This window comes from Sceloporus undulatus, chromosome 1, assembly GCF_019175285.1.
Source record: "Sceloporus undulatus isolate JIND9_A2432 ecotype Alabama chromosome 1, SceUnd_v1.1, whole genome shotgun sequence".
In the NCBI taxonomy this organism is placed as follows: Eukaryota; Metazoa; Chordata; class Lepidosauria; order Squamata; family Phrynosomatidae; genus Sceloporus; species Sceloporus undulatus.
This window is the reverse complement of record NC_056522.1, coordinates 29,499,360-29,517,977: the sequence shown is the minus strand read 5'-3', so window position 1 is coordinate 29,517,977 and position 18,618 is coordinate 29,499,360. Positions and strand designations below refer to the sequence as shown.

The following is an 18,618-nucleotide window of genomic DNA, read 5'->3' as shown; positions in this document are numbered from 1 at the left end:
CCAAACCCACCAAGCACCCTCACAAATCTGGGTCTGTGGGTACGGCCACCGCTTCGACTTCGTCTCGGAAGCAGGATACCCCGCCAAGACCTCGCGGCCAGCCTCGGAGCACAGGTCCCGTAAGGTGACCCCATCGGATCCGAAGGACAGCTCCTCGAGGACGAAGTCAGCCTCTCATAAGGGGGATGCGCCCAGATCGGGTGGAAGGCTCACGGAGTCGCCTATCCCCTTCTTTCCTCCCGATGCACCGCGGGGCTCCGCGTCATCCAAGAAAAGAAAGACATTGGATTCAGCATCGGAGGCTAAGGCTGCCAAGAAGGCGAAACACTCCAAGGAGCATCCCCATAAGAAGTCGGATGCATCTAAGGAGTCTCAGCATCCGGTTCGCCCTCGTATCCGTACGGATTCCCCGGGACAGGACATCCTGACAGTTGCGTCCGACAATCCATCTCCCAGGGATGCTCAACAAACTTCTTCGATTCCAGGGCCATCGGCGACGACAACCGTTCCCTTTCTCCTCTCGAATGATGAGGATTCCCGGGATAGACTTTCGAGGTCTCCATCTCGGGGTTTACCCTCAAGGTCTCCGTCCCCAGCACCCCGTTCTCCGGCGCGGGTTGAGCGGCCCCCGAGGTCTCCATCGCCAGCTCCCCTGTCTCCAGTGCGGGTCCCTGCCGACGATGGGCTGTTTTACGACTCCGAGGCAGATCAATTCTATATAAAGGTGCCGAAGGACGTCGCGATGTCTAGAGTGTCCTCACGCGATCGCCGTGATCGTCCCCAAGAGGTCTCGAGACGGGAGGAAGGTCATTTGGATCCTGTTCCCGCATCCAGAGCTGCCTTGTTCCAGCCAGCGCCGCGACCAACTGACAGGCCTAGGCAGAACATCTTAGTGCCGGTCAAGTCCTCCGATTCCGAGGCTGACGCTTCGGTCGGGTCACAGGAGCCTTCAGATGTTGAAGACCCCCCGCGCCAATCGCCGCAGGATCTGCACTATCTGGAGGCGGCCTCCCCATCAGATGACGTACGTTCCTTCGCTGAACATATTATCAAGATGTCCAGGGCTCTGGACATTGAACTGGTCTACTCGGATGCAGATGCAGCAGACCCAGTCGAATGTCGGGTCCATGGCCGGGTTCCAACACCCCCGTGCGTGCCGTTTCTTCCATCCTTGGAAACGATCCTCAAGCGTTCCTGGGACTCTCCTTCTTCGCCCCTCGGGCCTCCGCGCAAGATCGAGTCGCTGTACAAGGTTGCGGCTCCCAATGCTCCATGGCTCATATCTCATCCTCGCCAGAACTCGGCTATAGTGGAGGGTGCTCAGCAGACTTCCACCCAGCGGCAGACGACCTCCCCGGTGGATAAAGAAGCCAGGAAGATAGACGCCCTGGCCAAGAAGGCGTATGCGGCAGCGGCTTTGGCAGCGAAGGCCACTAGCTACACGGCTTGCATGGGAGCATACGTCCAGACTTTGATGGAAGGCATCTCCCCGATAGTTCCGGACGTTCCTGACGAGGTACAGCGGACCTTGACCGAGATCAGGGATGAGACCCACTCTATCGGGAGCTGGCTGATCACTGCGGCCAGAAACATTACTGAATGCGTTGGAAGAGCCATGTCAGCTTCTATCGCATTGAGAAGGCATGCCTGGCTCCGTGGCTCCGACCTCAATCAGAGCGTGAGGTCTACGATAGAAGACATGCCCATTGACGGCTCCGGCTTGTTCCACGCCGACACAGACGAAAGACTCAACAAAAAGTTCCGAATGAAGGCGGCCGCTCGGAAGCATGGCATGTCCACACCGGGCCCCTCTTCCTTCCGCAAGCGTCTTCGCCCTTGGCAGCATCACCAAGGTCAGTTCCAGAGGTCTCCTTACCAGGAACGCCAGTTCCATCAACAGGGGTCACAGCGGCAGGGCTACCCCCCCCAGCAGTCCTCTTCCTCGGGCCGTCGCAACCAGTCTCGATACCGTAAGAACCGCCGACAGGAGCCCGACCAGGGGAAGAAAAGGGCATGAAGATCCACAGCGCACTTCGCCTCTTCTAATTTGTTCTTCCTCAACATTTTAAGGCCCTTTACCATCACATGGGCCTCTATTTCCTCCGACTCCTGGGTTTTAAACATCGTCCGAAGGGGCTATACCCTCGAGTTCGAAGAGCTCCCGCCCACCGGAGCTTTTATTTCTACTGCCCCCTCGGGCACCCTTCTCGACGAAGTGCGCTCCCTCCTTCAAAAAGGGGCCATCTCTCCCTTGTCTCCGGATTTATGGCCCAAAGCCTTTTTCTCCAGATATTTTACGGTTCCAAAACCAGATGGAGGAACCAGACCCATACTGGATCTAAGAGAACTGAACTCTTTCTTAAGGTATAGACGTTTTCGCATGGTAACGCTGGCTTCCATTTTGCCTTTGCTCCAGCAGGACCTCTGGTTCGCGACGGTGGACCTAAAGGACGCTTATTTCCATGTCGGAATAAGGGAGTCCCACCGCAGGTTCCTCGCCTTTGCCATCGGCTCCGTCGCCTACCACTACAATGTGCTCCCATTCGGCTTGGCCACAGCTCCTCGGGTCTTCACGAAGTGCATGGCCCCAGTGATAGCCTACCTCCATCAGAGGGGATTCAGCGTTTTTCCTTACCTGGACGACTGGCTGCTGACAGCTCCGTCAAGACGGGAGCTTCAGAACGCAATCCATTTTATCCTACACCTCTTGTCAGAATTGGGTCTTGTGGTCAACCTAGAGAAGTCCCACTTGACCCCCTCCAAGCAGGTCCGTTTCATCGGCTCCGTCCTCGACTCCGAAGAGTCTACGGCCTATCTTCCTCAAGACCGTTTTCAGGCCCTGTCAACTGCAGTGCGCACCGTCCACTCGCGCAGGAGACTCAAGGCCAGGGACATCCAGGTCGCCTTGGGTCACATGGCGTCCACTACATTCGTGACTCCATGGGCACGGTTGCGCCTCAGGCCTCTTCAGTCATGGTTTCTCTCCGTGTTCAACCCATTGACGGACTCTCCGAACAAGTGGCTCACTGTACCGAGGTCCGTGACCGCCTCTCTCCAATGGTGGCTAGACTCCCAAAATGTGTGCATAGGTATGCCCTTCGTCCAGCCTCAACCACAAATGACTCTGACGACGGATGCGTCGATGGAAGGCTGGGGTGCACACCTTCTGGACTTATGCGTGAGAGAGAAGTGGTCACAACAGGAACGGGCGCTCCACATCAACGCACTGGAAATGCTGGCTGTCGAGAAGGCTCTAAAGGCATTCGAATCCACCGTCACAGGCAAGGTGATTCTGCTCAGGACCGACAACACAACGGTGATGTATTATGTCAACAAACAGGGAGGCACCAAATCCAGAACTCTCCTGGACATCACGTTGAGGATCTGGGACTGGTGCATCCACAGACACATCCTCCTCCAGGCGATTCACCTGCCAGGAGACGAGAACACCTTAGCAGATCAGCTAAGCAGGACATCAACCTGCCACGAATGAAGGCTTCATCCAGAAACGGTCGACGACCTATTTTACCTGTGGGGAGCTCCCCAGGTCGACCTGTTTGCAACAGCCTCCAACAGCCACTGTCCCCAGTTCTGTTCTCGGGTGCGACACGAGAGTCCTCTCGGAGATGCATTCGCCTTCAATTGGTCCCGGGGAACGATCTACGCCTTTCCCCCGTTTCCGCTGCTGACCAGGGTGGTGTCCAAGATGTCGAGAGAGAGAGTCGACGCGATCCTCATCACCCCGTGGTGGCCGAGACAGCCGTGGTTTCCGCTTCTCCTGCGCCTCTCCAACAGCGAGTTTCTCTGGCTGGAGCCGAGACCGGACCTTCTCACCCTCCAAGAGGGGAAAGTTCGGCATCCCGACATCGACTCGTTGCCGATGGTGGCTTGGAGGCTCCGGCGTTGACGGCGCTGCCCCCGTCGGTGCGGAGAGTGATCCGTGCCACGCATAGGCCTGCAACCCAGAGATCCTATGCCTCCAAATGGAGGAGGTTCCTTTCGTTCCTTGCTGAAAGGAATCTAGCGCCTGAGAGCATCACTGTGCCAGTGGTGCTTGATTTTTTGATGTCACTGGTGGAGGCGGGCCTGTGCCTCGCATCCATAAAATGTTATCTGTCTGCTATTTGTTCACATTTTCAATATGATGGTTTACCTTCCTTTTTCAGGGACCCTCTGGTAAAGAACTTTTTAAAGGGGTGTAATAACCTCTACCCCCAGGTTTCTCCTCCTGTCCTGGCTTGGAGCTTGGAGGTTGTGTTGGCTGCCCTCCAGTCCAAGCCCTTTGAGCCCTTGGACACAACGGACTTAAGACTTTTAACTTGGAAGACGGTCTTCCTGGTAGTCATCACTTCAGCTCGCCGGGCAGGAGAACTTTGTGCCCTGCAGAGAGATGAACCTTTCCTCCGGTTCCACAAGGACAAGGTGGTACTCCGGACTGATATCACCTTCCTCCCTAAGGTGGTTTCTCTTTTTCACATGTGTCAGGACATTGTGTTGCCGACCTTGGTTTCGAACCCATCGACTATGGAGGAACGCAGCCTCCATATGCTGGACGTTAGGAGGGCCTTGGCTTTCTATTTGGACAGGACTATGGGTTCGAGTCGTTCCGAAAGACTTTTCCAGTGTTATTCGGAACCAAGAAAGGGTTTGCCGGTGTCGCCCCAGAGATTCTCGAAGTGGGTGGCAAGCACCATCCGCCTTTGTTATGAATTGTCGGGAAGACCGGTACCGGCCAAGGTTCGCCCGCATGCGACCAGAGCAGTCGCAGCATACTCTGCTTTTCTGTCTGGCATCCCTCAGGATGACGTGTGCAAGGCTGCTGTTTGGTCCCAGCCATTGACTTTTATAAAACATTATAGACTGGACACCAGGGCCATTAGGGACGCAGCCTTTGGGAAGGCTGTCTTGGTTTCTGGGTTGCATTGATGGCTTATTATTGTGTGTTGTATCACATTTATGCAAAAGGTGCCTTTGAATTGGTCTATAATGTGCTCACTTGTGTTCACTCCAGGGAGATTGGTCTTGCATGACCTTACAGTTCTCCTCAGGTTCTGCAGAGTTATTGTTCACTACAACTATGGTTTATGCTTGCACAATGCCTCCGAGTATGGTCGTGTGTGACCCTACATGCTCTTCTTATGCCTTGTATGTTATGTCTGCATTTGATCTGTTGTGCAAAAAACAGGACTGACTCTTTTATGGTTCACAGTTTATTGTTATAATAAATTTACCTTTGGTTTACCATAAGCTTGGGTTTCAGGACACTCCCTCCGCCGTATACCTAAGCTTGTCAGTCTAAACCCATTTGTATGATTCGCAGAGACCACGAAGAAGAAGGACAGGTTACTCACCTGTAACGGTATTTCTTCGACTGGTCATCTGCGAATTCATACAAATCCCGCCCATCCTCCCCTCGGTGTCCTGCTCACTTTGGCTCTGTCTTACATTGCCTACTTGGCGGGAAAAAATATTGGAACTGGGGAAAAGAGCGAGAACCGGGGCTTTATAGGAGGGGGGCGGGGTTACCGCCAAAAAGTTTCTATATGTTGCAAAGTGTACTTTGCCCAGTGATTCTAGAAGTATCCGAACAGCACTGCGCAGGCGCAGTGAAACCCATTTGTATGAATTCGCAGATGACCACTCGAAGAAATACCGTTACAGGTGAGTAACCTGTCCTTATTTATTTTTGGCTATCCATAGCATCTGTAAAATGTTCTTCCAACAACACATTTGAAACAAGAGGGAGCTAATGGGCTAGGACTTTATTCTTTGAGGTTTTTAGCGCTAACAAAAGTTTCTCTTTCTTTTAGACTACAATTAGCAGGTTTTACCTATACAGTGCCTAAATGTTTTTCCCAATGTAACAGTACAGGGACTTCTAGAGAAATTCAGTGTTGCCTGCCTAAGAAAGGGGCAGTTACCTTTGCACAGGACAGAGGCAACCTAGATCTCAAGGGAAGTTATTTTGCTATTGCCAATGAGCGTGACATGTTATTTTCTGTCTTTTATAGCCAGCTGATCTGTCAGGAGCCTGGTGGTGCAGTGGTTAAATGCCTGTACTGCAGCCACTCGCTCAAAACCATAAGATTGCAACTTCAATACCAGCAAGAGGGCCCAAAGTCGATTCAGGCTTGCATCATTCCGAGGTCACTAAAACGATTATCCAGCTTGTTGGGGGCAATTAACTTACAGTGATAAACCACTTAGTCACTGTTAGTTCAGTATGAAGCGGTATATAAAGAAAGCTGTTTGTTTGTTTGTTTTTGTCATCGCAAGTTATGTGCTCCTGTTACATTAACTTAACAGTGTGGCTTGCTGATCAGTCTAGGCCTAATTGTTGTGTTGTTCTCCATAGCCAGGTAGGAGAAAAGTCATATTTACTTTTTAATACTTTAAAAATCTTTATTAAACTCTAGGAGCCACTGGAAAAATCTGGATATTTGTTAAAAATGGGTGGTAAAGTAAAGACATGGAAACGACGATGGTTTGTTCTCAAAGGAGGTGAATTGCTTTACTACAAATCTCCGGTAAGTGCAGTTTCTATATTGTGTTGTAGAGCCAACATCCAAGATAATTTATGTGGTCCCTTCAGGAGTTCTCATGCTTCCCAACCTCAATTTTTTTGGGGTGGTGATGGTTCAAAAATCATTTTGCTCCAAAATGGTTACTAGCACCAGCCATTGGCCACTGTGCCACACAGTGAAGAATTTTGTGCCTAAATATTTTTAGGCCCATAGTGACCTTCTGTAATGCACCCCCAAACCACAGGCCTTTTCTATGATGGCAGGCACCTGGGAGTTTTTATCATCTCACTGCTGCCACCAAATTATGTAACAAAAACCTTTACTCTATAGTAACGTGTGTTTGCATTAATCATTCGGGCCAAGCCGGTTCTCAAACAAATACAAAAACATTATTGAAATAACAGAAGTATTTTAAATATCTTTTTTTATACAGATGGTATTGTATCTTTACTTGGCAAATCAGTTGTAGATTTTCACTACTCTCTCCCCCAGTAACAACCTAAAGTCAGCCACTTTTTTTTTTGTTACTTGCTTTGGTGTTGTATATGCATATGTATGCTGTAAACCGCTTTGATCGTAGGAAAAGCGGTATACAAATAAATCATATTATTATTATTATTATTATTATTCAGGCTATGCAATCCCTCAGAATCGTTCTAACCCCAAACTCCCTTTCTAGAATTGGGTTAACTCTGAGTCCCGTAAATGCAGACTCTTTCTAAAGCTAGTCCCCCTCTGGACTTAATAAGATAGGTCAGGTTATAAGCCCCTTTTGCTAGGCTTAACCCTCAGTTCCCCTCTGGAACTCCTAGAACTGTGTCTATTCCCTGGACTCCACACCAACTGTCTCTCTCAACTGCCAACATTCAACTGCCAAAACCAACGGACACATGGAATGTTCAAAGGTCCCAGCCGACATTCTATTGGCTGGACCTCAGTTGCCTTCTGATTGGTCAGCTGGGTGTTCTCTGCATCACACCTTCCACATGTCTTTAAAAGCAGGGGCCAAAAGTGCCAGAAAATGTGGCAAAATGTCCAATAACAAACAGAGGCTTAAGACACCCTTGGTTGTTTCATTAAAAAAACAAAAAGAATGGGCAGGGAGGATGGAAACATTATTATTAACAACTGAAAATCATTTCTCTACTTTAAGAACATAAAATTTATTATTTCTAATTTGGTTGGAATCTGAATTTAGACCTTGCTATGGGACGTGGAGACTCAGTGGTTAAGATGCTGATTCTATTGACTGCAGGATAGACAGGCAGGCAGTTCAAACTGCATGATGAGTGAGCTTCCATCACTAGTCCCAGCTTCTGTCATCCTAGCATGCAAATGCAAGTAGATAAATAGATACCACTTCAGTGGGATGGTAAATAGCGTTCTGTGCAGTCATGCTGGCCACATGATCAAAGCGTTGTCTTGGACAATGCTGGCTCTTCAGCCTAGTAATGGAGATGAACACTGCTCCCTACAGTTGGACACATACCTTGACAACCTTGCCAAAGGGGAATACCTTTACCTTTACTTTATGGGATTGAGACAGCTTTGGCAGATGATGCAGGAAACTGGACAGGGGGAGTGTGTTCCTGTTGATTCTCCTGAACCTCACAGCAGTTTCCAGTACCATCAACCATTGTATCCTTCTTGACCATCTTTCTGGGGTGGGACATGGGGGCACTGTTCTACAGTGGTTCCTGTCCTTGGAGGAGAAATCTCAGAAAATGATACTGCAGAATACCTACTCTGCACTTGATCCAAGTTGATCTATTATTACAGGTTTTGTAACAAACCATGATCTTAAGCCATGATTTAGAATTTGTTTAACATCATGGCTGATTCACAGTTTGGATGAAATGGAAAATAACAGAGAATTTGAGATTTCTAGATTTACTTGGATACACAAGAAAGGAGAGGAGAGGAGGGCTATCAGTGTGGAGAAACGATTTTTATGTAATCTTGGTTTCATAAGTGAATGTATAAACACAACCACTATCCCTGACTAAGTGAACTGTGCCCATGAAATATTATGCTATATTTAAAAATGCTTTAAGGCACAATAAGATTTGTGGTTGTTTTGGCTGCAACAGACTAACACAACCACCCTGTTTGATGTTATTTTACAAGGGCAATTTAAGCATAAAATAGGTAATGGGGACAGAAGGGTATATATACCACCCTGAACCCCTTGGAGAAATTAGGATATAAATGCAATAAATAGATATGTTAACTGTGACAAAATAATTTAATCAATCAAATATTTTACAATAGCTGTATGTAATTACTGAGCCATCCGAGGTGCTTCATTTATCTCAAACACTATTTAACTTGTAAATCTCATCATTGCCTCTTAGAATGTTGAATCTGCTATGAAAAACCTAAACTCATGTGTCTGTTCTTGGACAATCAGAAATCCTTCTTCTAATGTTTTCTGCTGTTGTACATGAATAATCGCTTGTTTCACTTTTTTTTTTACAGAGTGATGTAATACGAAAACCCCAAGGTCAAATTGAGCTAAATGCCTCCAGCCGTATTATGAGAGGTGATGGAAAACAAACAGTTCAGGTGCTTCCTTAAAATACTATGTTTGAACTAAGGTGGCTTTTTCTGCCTGTGCCATGGACATGTGGCGAGTGATTTTGTTTTGTTTAGCTTACTAAATTTATGAAAAAGAGAGTAAAGACAAAGTATGGATTGAATAAGAGCCACTTCATTTAAATATTTACACTGAGATCTGCAGAGCAACATACCCTTGTGTGGGATTCAGCTGAGACGGTGGGTCCCATCCCAAACTCCTTCTCAGGAGATGCTGGATGAGCCAACCCTGAGTGCAAGCCATAAAGAACAGCTTGTATCCAGCCAGTCATCACTTATTTAAAGGAGGCCTCTCTTGAAGACCTTGTCCCTATAGATCCTGAAACTTAAAGGAAAAACATGTCCCTACTTGACCTCAAGGATATTTTCCTTATTAATTTTCCACTGAAGTATAGAAACATTCATTTCACCCATTGGGTGTCTGTGGATACTAATCATGACTCACACCTCTTTTCCATTCAGATTACCTAACACAGAGAATGGGAAAACATCTCCTTATCGCTTTCCCCCCACTAGACTGGCCAACACAGCCTGCAGGCTGCATATCTGTTCCGCACTCCCATCTTTGTTACTCCCTTCCAATAAAGAAATTCTTTCAGCCCAGAAGAGGTGTGGCCTTTCAAACAAAATTTCAGGATATGAGGTTAACTGCCCCATTCTAGTACCCAAAGTCTTCATCCGTTCCATATTGACCTTGTGTCTGGCCCTGCCTAAACAACAAAGGTCCTTATCTGCGCATCATATCTGGCAGATCATGACAGCAGATCAATCCAGCACCATCCCAGATCAATAAATCCATACTGAATATAGCTAATTTATCACCTTCAAAATCAGGGCTTTGCCCTTCCAGAGCCTGACTGAATTATCAGCACTTCTAGGGGATGGTCCATATTCTCCTTTAAGAGCAAGGAAAGAAAGTCAAGCAATCCCAGCTCCCCCAGCCTAGCCACAGAAAGGTTTACTCAGACACAAGTATGAATCAAAGGGGCAAAGGAGATGGGGGCTAAGTGCCAGTTTAATGCTGCCCCTTTGAGCACCGGATCAGGACTACAGCAACCACACGCCACAAGGAATCAAAGGAATCAAAGCGGATTCCAACAGTATAAATAAAACATCAAACAATTAAAAATTACAATTAAAAAAAACCCAAACCCCAACCCTCCCCCCCCCAGTGATAAAAACAGTAATCAGCCTATTAAAAAAATTAAACATTCAACATTCAAAGACCCAGATTTTAAAATACCAAGGTCCTACCTGATCTGCTATCCTTGGAAGCAGCTACTGTTTTGCCACTATTTTTCAAACCACTTTCCTTCTTAAACCACCTTCTATAGTAATACAACCCTCTGTGATGAGTAGGATAGGGAGTTGGTAGGTAATTCCGCCTCCACTCCTCTTTCCTATTATTGCTAGTAGTAGAGCTAGAGATGATCTCTCCCTTGCTCTCCTAGACTGAAGAGGAGACAATCTCTTTTTGGTTTCAGTTGTCTTCCAGAATGCATTAGGATGTTCCTGTTCAATAGGATTTTAAATGAAGTTGAAATTATTTTTTATTTACAGCATTTTCCAGGGATTCAATATATTTCTAATTGAAATTAAATGTACTTTGAAATTTTACTCTGAGATTTGTAAATACCTACTAAAGAATTGTTTTTTCTAATTTATTTGTTCAGTTAAAATACTTAGTAGCTTTCTCCTCTCTCTCAACGGAAAAAGCTGATCATCAGACTATACTTGTTAACTGCATAACTAGTACTATATGGCTAGGAGAGTGTGTATTACAAAAGTTCAATTTTATTTCTTCTGACACTACTCAGATGACTACTGAAAAAAGAACATACTACTTGACTGCAGATTCCCCAAACATTTTAGAAGAATGGATCAAAGTATTGCAGAATGTTCTTAAAGTACAGGCTGCAAGTCCGCTTTTTATTCAACCAGATGTCAAACCAACTGTGAAAGGTTTGCTTACTAAGGTAAAAATTGTTATTCTCCAGTATATTTTTCTACCTTGTTTTTATATATTGCATTTGCTTTCATAAATCAGACATTTTGTTATAGTAGATTGGATCAGGAGTGGCAGTGAATTTTAGAATCATTAAAATGTTTTAAGTTTTAATAACTGAGAGTTTTTAAAAAACTGGAGTTTGTAACATCAAATCTCCAGTTAATTAAGGCATGGCTTATTATGGGTTCACCACTACCAGCTTGTAGCTCTAAAACAAACAAATGGCTTCCTGGAAGAGTTTGTCTGGAGCTGTTAGGAGCAACAGTAACTTCAGACTTGAAACTTAATGATTGTCATGATATTTACCAATTAATACTTCAGTTTTGGAAGCTACAGTGGGGATACACCTGTCCCCATCTGAAACTGCCCCCCCCCCCTACACAGCATGAACAGTTCCTGTTTTAGGCTTGCTAGCATGCTGAACAGGAACATTAATTTTAGGGCAGCAGTGAGTTATGTGAGTTATCAGGCCCTACTTGATATGTCATCCATGGGAGCAATTACCACTTTGCCACTCATCTTTCAAATCACTTGGCCTTCCTAAACCACTCCTATAAGCAAGGCAAGTTTCCGTGATGAGTAGGAAACAGATCTGTCTCCAGCCATCTTCAAGATTCTTCTTTCCCATATATGGGGTGTGCAGTATAGCCAAGCCTTAACACAAGAGTAGCCAGAAATTATGGGATTTGTATCCTAACAACATGCAGGACCAATGGTTTCCCACAGCTGCCCTAAAATTATTGTTCCTGTTCAAGTACAATTCAGTCATCTTGTAACTAGTTTGATTATTCTGACATACAGAGCTGGTAAATACTAGTGTCGTCTTAAATGCACATGCTCCTCCTCTTCCAGTGCAGCTTCAGAGAGTTTGGAAATGTTTGCTTCCATCTGAGATTAACCACAGTTGTTATGTTGTCCAAACTCAAACAATTGTGGTTAATCTTAACTACGATGTTTTTTGGGAGGGGAAGCCAGCTTGAAGACATAATTTATGAAGTAGACTTGTTTCAGGTGGCCATAGTTAAGGGTTGGGATGGCACACAACTATAATTAATCCAAATCAGAGCAGAAACTTCTAATCTATTCATGTTCATTTAGGAGAGGAAAGGAATGAAGAAAGAGTGTGTGACTCAGGTAGAGGCTAATCTTGCTCTTGTAACTTCAAACTGTGTTTTAATGCTATTTCCAAATCCATCCACTGTGCTTATATTGCTCAGGAGTATATTTAAAGATTTGTTTAATTTTAGCTATATTTTTAAAATTATCTTTTACAATACAATATATTGTTCTCATTGGTTTCAGCTGAACTCAGAGAGAAATCCAGCAAATGTGGCTTAAAAATTATAGTTTATTGATACTGAAATATAATAAACTGAACCCTAGATAACAATTCCTGACTTTGGTGGCTTCTAACAATTCAGGAGTTTCTTGTTTCCTACCATGTTCCTAGATATCCGGCCACCAAAAAAGCCCAATTTGTTATCCCTATTTCTGCTCCTGCTATTGTTTATCTGTTTTGTCTATTATTTTAAGTTATGTTTTAAATTGTAAGTTGTTTAATTGTATTTTTTTTGGGGGGGGGGGAAGGATTGCAAGATGTGGGAATGTATGTTTTAATCTTATAAGCCTCCCCAGTTGTATAATAATAATAATAATAATAATAATAATACATTTTATTTATAGACCGCTATTCCGCGATGATCATAGCGGTGTACTGTACAGTAAAAATTGTAATACAACACAAAATACAAGGTGACAGTTAAAGGAGGGAGAAGTCTCTCCTTCAGGCAGTCCCTGATGTTGCTGGGTCTGCCTGATCGCTCCCTCTGAGGCCAAGGTGACAGTTGAGGAAGGAGGGGCCTCTTGCTTCAGGCAGTCCCTGATGTTGCTGGGTCTGCCTGATCGCTCCCTCTGAGACCAAGGTGACAGTTGAGGAGGGAGGGGCCTCTTCCTTCAGGCAGTCCCTGATGTTGCTGGGTCTGCCTGATCGCTCCCTCTGAGGCCGAGATGACAGTTGAGGAGGGAGGGGCCTCTTCCTTCAGGCTGTCCCTGATATTGCTGGGTCTGCCTGATCGACGCTCCCTCTGAGGCCGAGATGACAGTTGAGGAGGGAGGGGCCTCTTCCTTCAGGCAGTCCCCAATGTTGCTGGGTCTGCCTGATCGCTCCCTCTGATACCATATACTATCTAAGCACCCTTCAACTTTTCCTCTCACAGGTGAAACATGGATATTCCAAGAGAGTATGGTGTATGCTGGTTGGGAAAACTTTGTATTATTTCCGTAGCCAAGAAGATAAGGTATGTCTTTTTAGCCTCTTGAGGAATTTATTAGAATTTATTTCTAGTCACTTATAATAACGTAGTCAGAAATATTTCTTAATTTGAGTCTTTACCGAACAATCCCTGTTCTCACAGCAGTTATGCAAATAATAATAAAATGGGAACATACCACTTTCCAGGCAGCCATTATTGCAATTCTCTCAGTTGCAAAACTGGGGCTGCTGCCTCCATCCCACTCTCTTCTTAACCTCTCCCTGCTTTAGGCCCTACCCAGCATGCCTTTAGGGGTCTTTTTTTAATGTGCAATTCCAGAGCTCAGCTGCCACAAATGAAGTCTTAACAAGTAAGAAAAAAGAAAGAAAATAAATAGAAATAATAAAGAAAGGTAATTAGGGTACTTTTGAATAACAAGGGGGATGGAGAAAGAGTGGACACTGACACCACGTGTCTGGCAGTCATGCAGCTGCCCCAGGAATGACATTTCATACTTGGGGACTTGTGTGATTGACAGGGCATTCATGAGTTTCCCCCGTGAGTGAAAAAGAACAGGCCGAGAACAGGGCAGGTATAGGTCAGAAGTGTTGTGGTATGATGAGTATTGCAAAATCCTCTTTTTTCTCAGTTTAACTGCGATTAAAAGCCTCTGTGCAGTAGTGTCTCTGGTTTCCTTTGAGGCAAGAAGACTATTGTTTTCTGTAGAATGTTCAAAGGTCCCAGCCGACATTCTATTGGCTGGACCTCAGCTGCCTTCTGATTGGTCAGCTGGCTGTTCTCTGCGTCCCACACACACATTCTGTTGCATTGATTGAAATTGACCAACAGAAGAGAAGCAGAGTATGGTGACATCTTTTCTGTTTTTGGTCGTGGCCACGTAGCTCTTGTACTAACTAGTTATGCTGTCATTTTGCATTCCTTGAGGTAATTTAGGTCAAAGTTCACAGAGCAATCTTCCATTTTGTTAATTAGATCTTGTTCAAATATCATTTGAGGATTACAGCTGTGGGCAACTCAGACATATTATTCTGATCTATCTTAGGAAAGAGATCAACTATAGTTTATCCTACAAAAATTTTAACCACACTTTTCTTTTGTCAGCTTTTCTATGAGTTTCCTCTTTGATCTTATTTAATGCCTTTACTTCTAGTTTCCTTTGGGTCAGATAAAGCTTTGGGAGGCTAAAGTTGAAGAAGTTGACCGGTCCTGTGACTCAGATGAAGATTATGAAGCCAGTGGCCGTAGTTTATTATCAACTCATTACACCATTGTCATCCATCCTAAAGAACAAGGCCCCACTTATCTTCTTATAGGATCCAAGCACGAGAAGGTAGGGAACTGTTTATGTTTACTGTATTTGGAGAGTTATTTATAGTTTACGTAAAACTGTACAAATTCAAAACCTTCTGTTTTAACAACCCAAAACAAATATGATAATTTGTTTGCAGTAAACTGAAAGAGAAACCCGATAGCAATAGGTTTATTTGGGGAACTAGTTACAGAGAATTTCCTCTTCCCCTGGCATATATGTATGGATTTTAGAAGTACGCACTTCCTCTGGCATGTATGTATGGAGTTTAGAAATGTGCACATAGATTAACTGCAGTTTCGTAGATTCTTTGAACTCAGGATAACTGTGATACAATAACTTGGGATATATCAGCTTCTAGTGATACTTTATGAAGATGTCATGTTTCTGCTGAGCACACTTGAAATAAAGTACATTTAAGGTATGAATTACATGATAAACTGAAGAATGTATTTGAGAAAGTAAACTTTAGTCTACCAAAGCTCATGCTGCCAACAAAGGTCCTACAAGATCTCTCTCCATAATGATAAACTAAAGTTAATATAAAACAGTAGCAGAAGCTTCTGAACTCCTCACAGCTTCACTGGGGGAAGAGAAGGGAAAGAAGTGGGTAGCACATGGGCCCAGGGAGAAGGTAGGATTATTCATGTAATCATGCTCACAGCTTGCAGGCATCATTTTATTGTTGTTAATTGCCATCGAGTCAGTTTCAACATCAAGTCAAGAGTGACCCTATGAATGAGACACCTCCAGATCACCCTATCATCTGGTCTATCTGGAATGTGGTGTTCCTCTCAAAAACTGTGCTTGTAGTTTTTGATTAATTCAAATTATTCATGTTAATTAATAAAAGTTAGAATAAAATTGTAAGTTTTATTTCCTAGGATACTTGGCTCTATCACCTGACAGTTGCTGCTGGAAGCACAAATATAAATGTTGGGACAGAGTTTGAACAGCTTGTCTGCAAACTGTTAAACATTGAAGGGGACTCCAGTAAGTAAATATCTTTTATTGCAAACAACATACATTCCTGTCTATCTCTATGTATGGTTGCCAAAACTGGGAATATTTTGAATATAAATTAAAATTCAGTATAATTGGCCCGGTTGTTTTTCAGTATTATAAATGACAGAATAGAAGACATGTTATTCAATTTGCAGATGGCATCAGATTAGGATGGGTAGCTAATACCCCTGAGAACAAGATTAGAATTCAAAATGATATTGTGAAATTGGATAGTTGGGCCAAAATGAATTTCAATGGTGATAACCGTAAGGTAAGACATTTAGGCAGGAAAAATGAAATGGACAAGTATAGCATGACATCTGGCTTGAAAAAAGTATATGTGGTAAATATGAAAAGGATGTAGAGGTCTTAGGTCCAAAATAGATTAGACAAATAATGCATCTTTTGACCACTTTGGAGCATGGCTTTAGATGACGCAAGGAAGTCACACCAAGGCAGCAAAAGCTGGCCTTTTCAGGAGCAGATTAAAACCGCTCCTGCTGGCTGGCTGCCTGTTTGGGACTGCCGCCATGCCTACTTTAAGAGTGGGCTGTCATGAGATTATTTTGCATTGTCATCAACCACAGGCTAATTTTTTCATTTATCTGAGTTGTGCTGATCCTCATTATTAACCTCACATTACACTAAAGTATATAAATTCATTTGGCCTTTGTGTGCTCAAGATGACATCCTGATGGGCAGCTCTCCAGAAATAGACACTTGTGTGTGTATAATGATTTGTCTTGGAGCTGGGACCCAGGTCTAAACACGTAATTCATTTATGTTTCATATACACTTTATACATATAGCCTGAAGTTAATTTTATACATAATATTTTAAATAATTTTGTGCGTGAAACAAATTTTGTGTACACTGAACCATCAGAAAGCAAAAATGTCATTATCTCTGCCACCTATGTGAATGACTTTGAATTTTGGAATTCCAAATAAGGGAGATTCAACCTGTACTACTATTTCACATAGAATCATAGAATCGTAGAGTTGGAAGAGACCCCTAGGGCCATCCAGTCCAACCCCCTGCCATGCAGGAAATCCAAATCAAAGCATCCCCGACAGATGGCCATCCAGCCTCTGTTTAAAGACCTCCAAGGAAGGAGACTCTATCACCCTCCAAGGGAGTGCGTTCCACTGTCAAACAGCCCTTACTGTCAGGAAGTTCCTCCTAATGTTCAGGTGGAATCTCTTTTCCTGTAGCTTGCATCAATTGTTCCAGGTTCTGTTCTCTGGAGCAGCAGAAAATAAGCTTGCTCCCTCCTCAACATGACATCCCTTCGGATAGTTAAACAGGGCTATAATATCACCTCTTAACCTTCTTTTCTCCAGGCTAAACATCCCCAGCTCCCTAAGTTGTTCCTCATCGGACATGGTTTCCTCATAGGACATGGTTTGAATAACTCTCTTGTTTTTTCCCTTCAGCTTCTCAGATCTGGAGACATCCAACTCTCTGTCACAGCAAAGATGGGATTACTTCTCCTCTCACAACTCTTCCATCTGAGGCTTTGCAAACAGAAGCTATAAAATTATTTAAGGTAAATATTTGGTACCCTTCTCTTTATTAATAGTTACAAGTTATTCTGGAACATTTACTCCTATGTTTGTTTAAAATGATGTAGCATAGGTATTACAGTGCAGTCCTATCTATGTCTATTCATAAGTAAGTCCCTAGAGTTCAGGTGGTAGTATTCCTGGATAACTGATTGCAAAATTGAGTTGGCCAGGCAAGTCCAGCTCCATCAGGACTAAGCCTGAAGGAAGGAGACTCCGCCCTCCACAACTGCCATCTGCCAGCCTGAGAGGGAGTTGGCCAGGTAAGTCCAGCTCCATCAGGACTAGCCTGGAAGAAGGAAGAGCCCTCCTTCCAATCCATCTGCCTTGGTCCAGGCCTTAGAGGGAGAGAAGAACCACTGGACCTCATCCCCTCTCCCTCCACCATTCCCTTCTCCTTTTGTGTCGTGTCTTTTAGATTGTAAGCCTGAGGGCAGGGAACTGTCTGATTAAAAATAATATTGTAAGCCGCCCTGAGAGCCATTAGGGCTGAAGGGTGGGATATAAATACATAAATAAATAAATAAAATTGTCCTCTTAATTACCTCTTTCATATTTGTTCAATAGTGAAAATCATGAAAGTAAGATCTGCACATTGTTCCATATTTTCGCTCTTCAGAAAATAAAATTCAAATGGCTTTGATATTTTATGACAGGGGTCGGCAACCCCCGGCCCGCGGGCCACATGCGGCCCGCCAAGGCCAGGGGACCGGCCCGCGCCCGGTGCTGTCGCCGTGGCGGCAATCGGCGGCAGCACCAGGCCCTTGGGGGCGCGCCAGCCTCCTACCTCTCGCGAGAAGCCAAAGGCGCCGCTCGCTCGTGCGAGAGGCCAAAGGTCTCTCACACGAACGGGCGGGGCCTTTGGGGAGCCGCTGGCCTCCTCCTTCCTGGACCTCTGCCTCCAGCAGGTGAGGGAAGGGAGGATAGGAAGGAAGGAAGGAGAGAGAGTGGAAGGGAGAGAAAGAAAGGGAGAAAGATAGGGAAAGAAGAAGAGATGGAAGGAAGGAGAGTGGAAAAGAGGGAAGGAAAGAAAGAGGTGTTGAGGGAGAGATGGGGAGAAGGGAGAATGAGAATGAGAAAGGAAGGGTGGGAGGAAAAGGAAGAGAGAGACGGATGGAAGGAAAGAAAGGAAGGAAGAGAGGGGGAGGGAGGGAGAGAAAGGGAAAGGGGAGAATGAGAAAGGGAGGGGGAAGGAAAAGGAAGAGAGAGATGGGTGGAAAGAAGGAAAGAGATGAAAAGAAGGAGACAGAGTGGAAGGAATGAAAGAAAGAAAGAAAGAAAGAAAGAAAGAACTGTGTGGAGGTAGAGATGAAGAGAAGAGAGCCAGGAAGAAAGAAGA

General features: G+C 44.7%; 2 protein-coding genes across 2 annotated transcripts in view; both read left to right on the top strand.

The window, feature by feature from the left end:
• The window catches only part of PLEKHH2 (pleckstrin homology, MyTH4 and FERM domain containing H2), a 133,315-nt gene that overhangs the window by 78,466 nt on the left and 36,231 nt on the right, over positions 1 to 18,618 (top strand). Inside the window, exons 12-20 of the mRNA XM_042468290.1 lie at positions 486 to 1,970; positions 2,313 to 3,316; positions 6,417 to 6,527; positions 9,003 to 9,089; positions 10,937 to 11,095; positions 13,344 to 13,424; positions 14,551 to 14,730; positions 15,594 to 15,702; positions 17,151 to 17,263. Of these exons, the coding sequence (XP_042324224.1) occupies positions 486 to 1,970; positions 2,313 to 3,316; positions 6,417 to 6,527; positions 9,003 to 9,089; positions 10,937 to 11,095; positions 13,344 to 13,424; positions 14,551 to 14,730; positions 15,594 to 15,702; positions 17,151 to 17,263 (3,329 nt within the window). The remainder of the gene's footprint in view (positions 1 to 485; positions 1,971 to 2,312; positions 3,317 to 6,416; positions 6,528 to 9,002; positions 9,090 to 10,936; positions 11,096 to 13,343; positions 13,425 to 14,550; positions 14,731 to 15,593; positions 15,703 to 17,150; positions 17,264 to 18,618) is intronic.
• Positions 595 to 5,231, top strand: LOC121935156. The gene is made up of 2 exons (XM_042476353.1): positions 595 to 3,241; positions 3,548 to 5,231. Exons 1-2 carry the CDS (start codon positions 2,941 to 2,943, stop codon positions 4,924 to 4,926), a joined length of 1,680 nt encoding a protein of 559 aa, XP_042332287.1. The 5' UTR covers positions 595 to 2,940; the 3' UTR covers positions 4,927 to 5,231.

What these genes read in the sequence shown, in the direction of transcription:
- LOC121935156 (XM_042476353.1), top strand. Translation starts at nt 2,941, where the DNA reads ATGGGCACGGTTGCGCCTCAGGCCTCTTCAGTCATGGTTTCTCTCCGT. An exon ending in ACGCACTGGAAATGCTGGCT is followed by an intron (nt 3,242 to 3,547) that starts GTCGAGAAGGCT and finishes GGAGCTCCCCAG; the next exon opens with GTCGACCTGTTTGCAACAGC.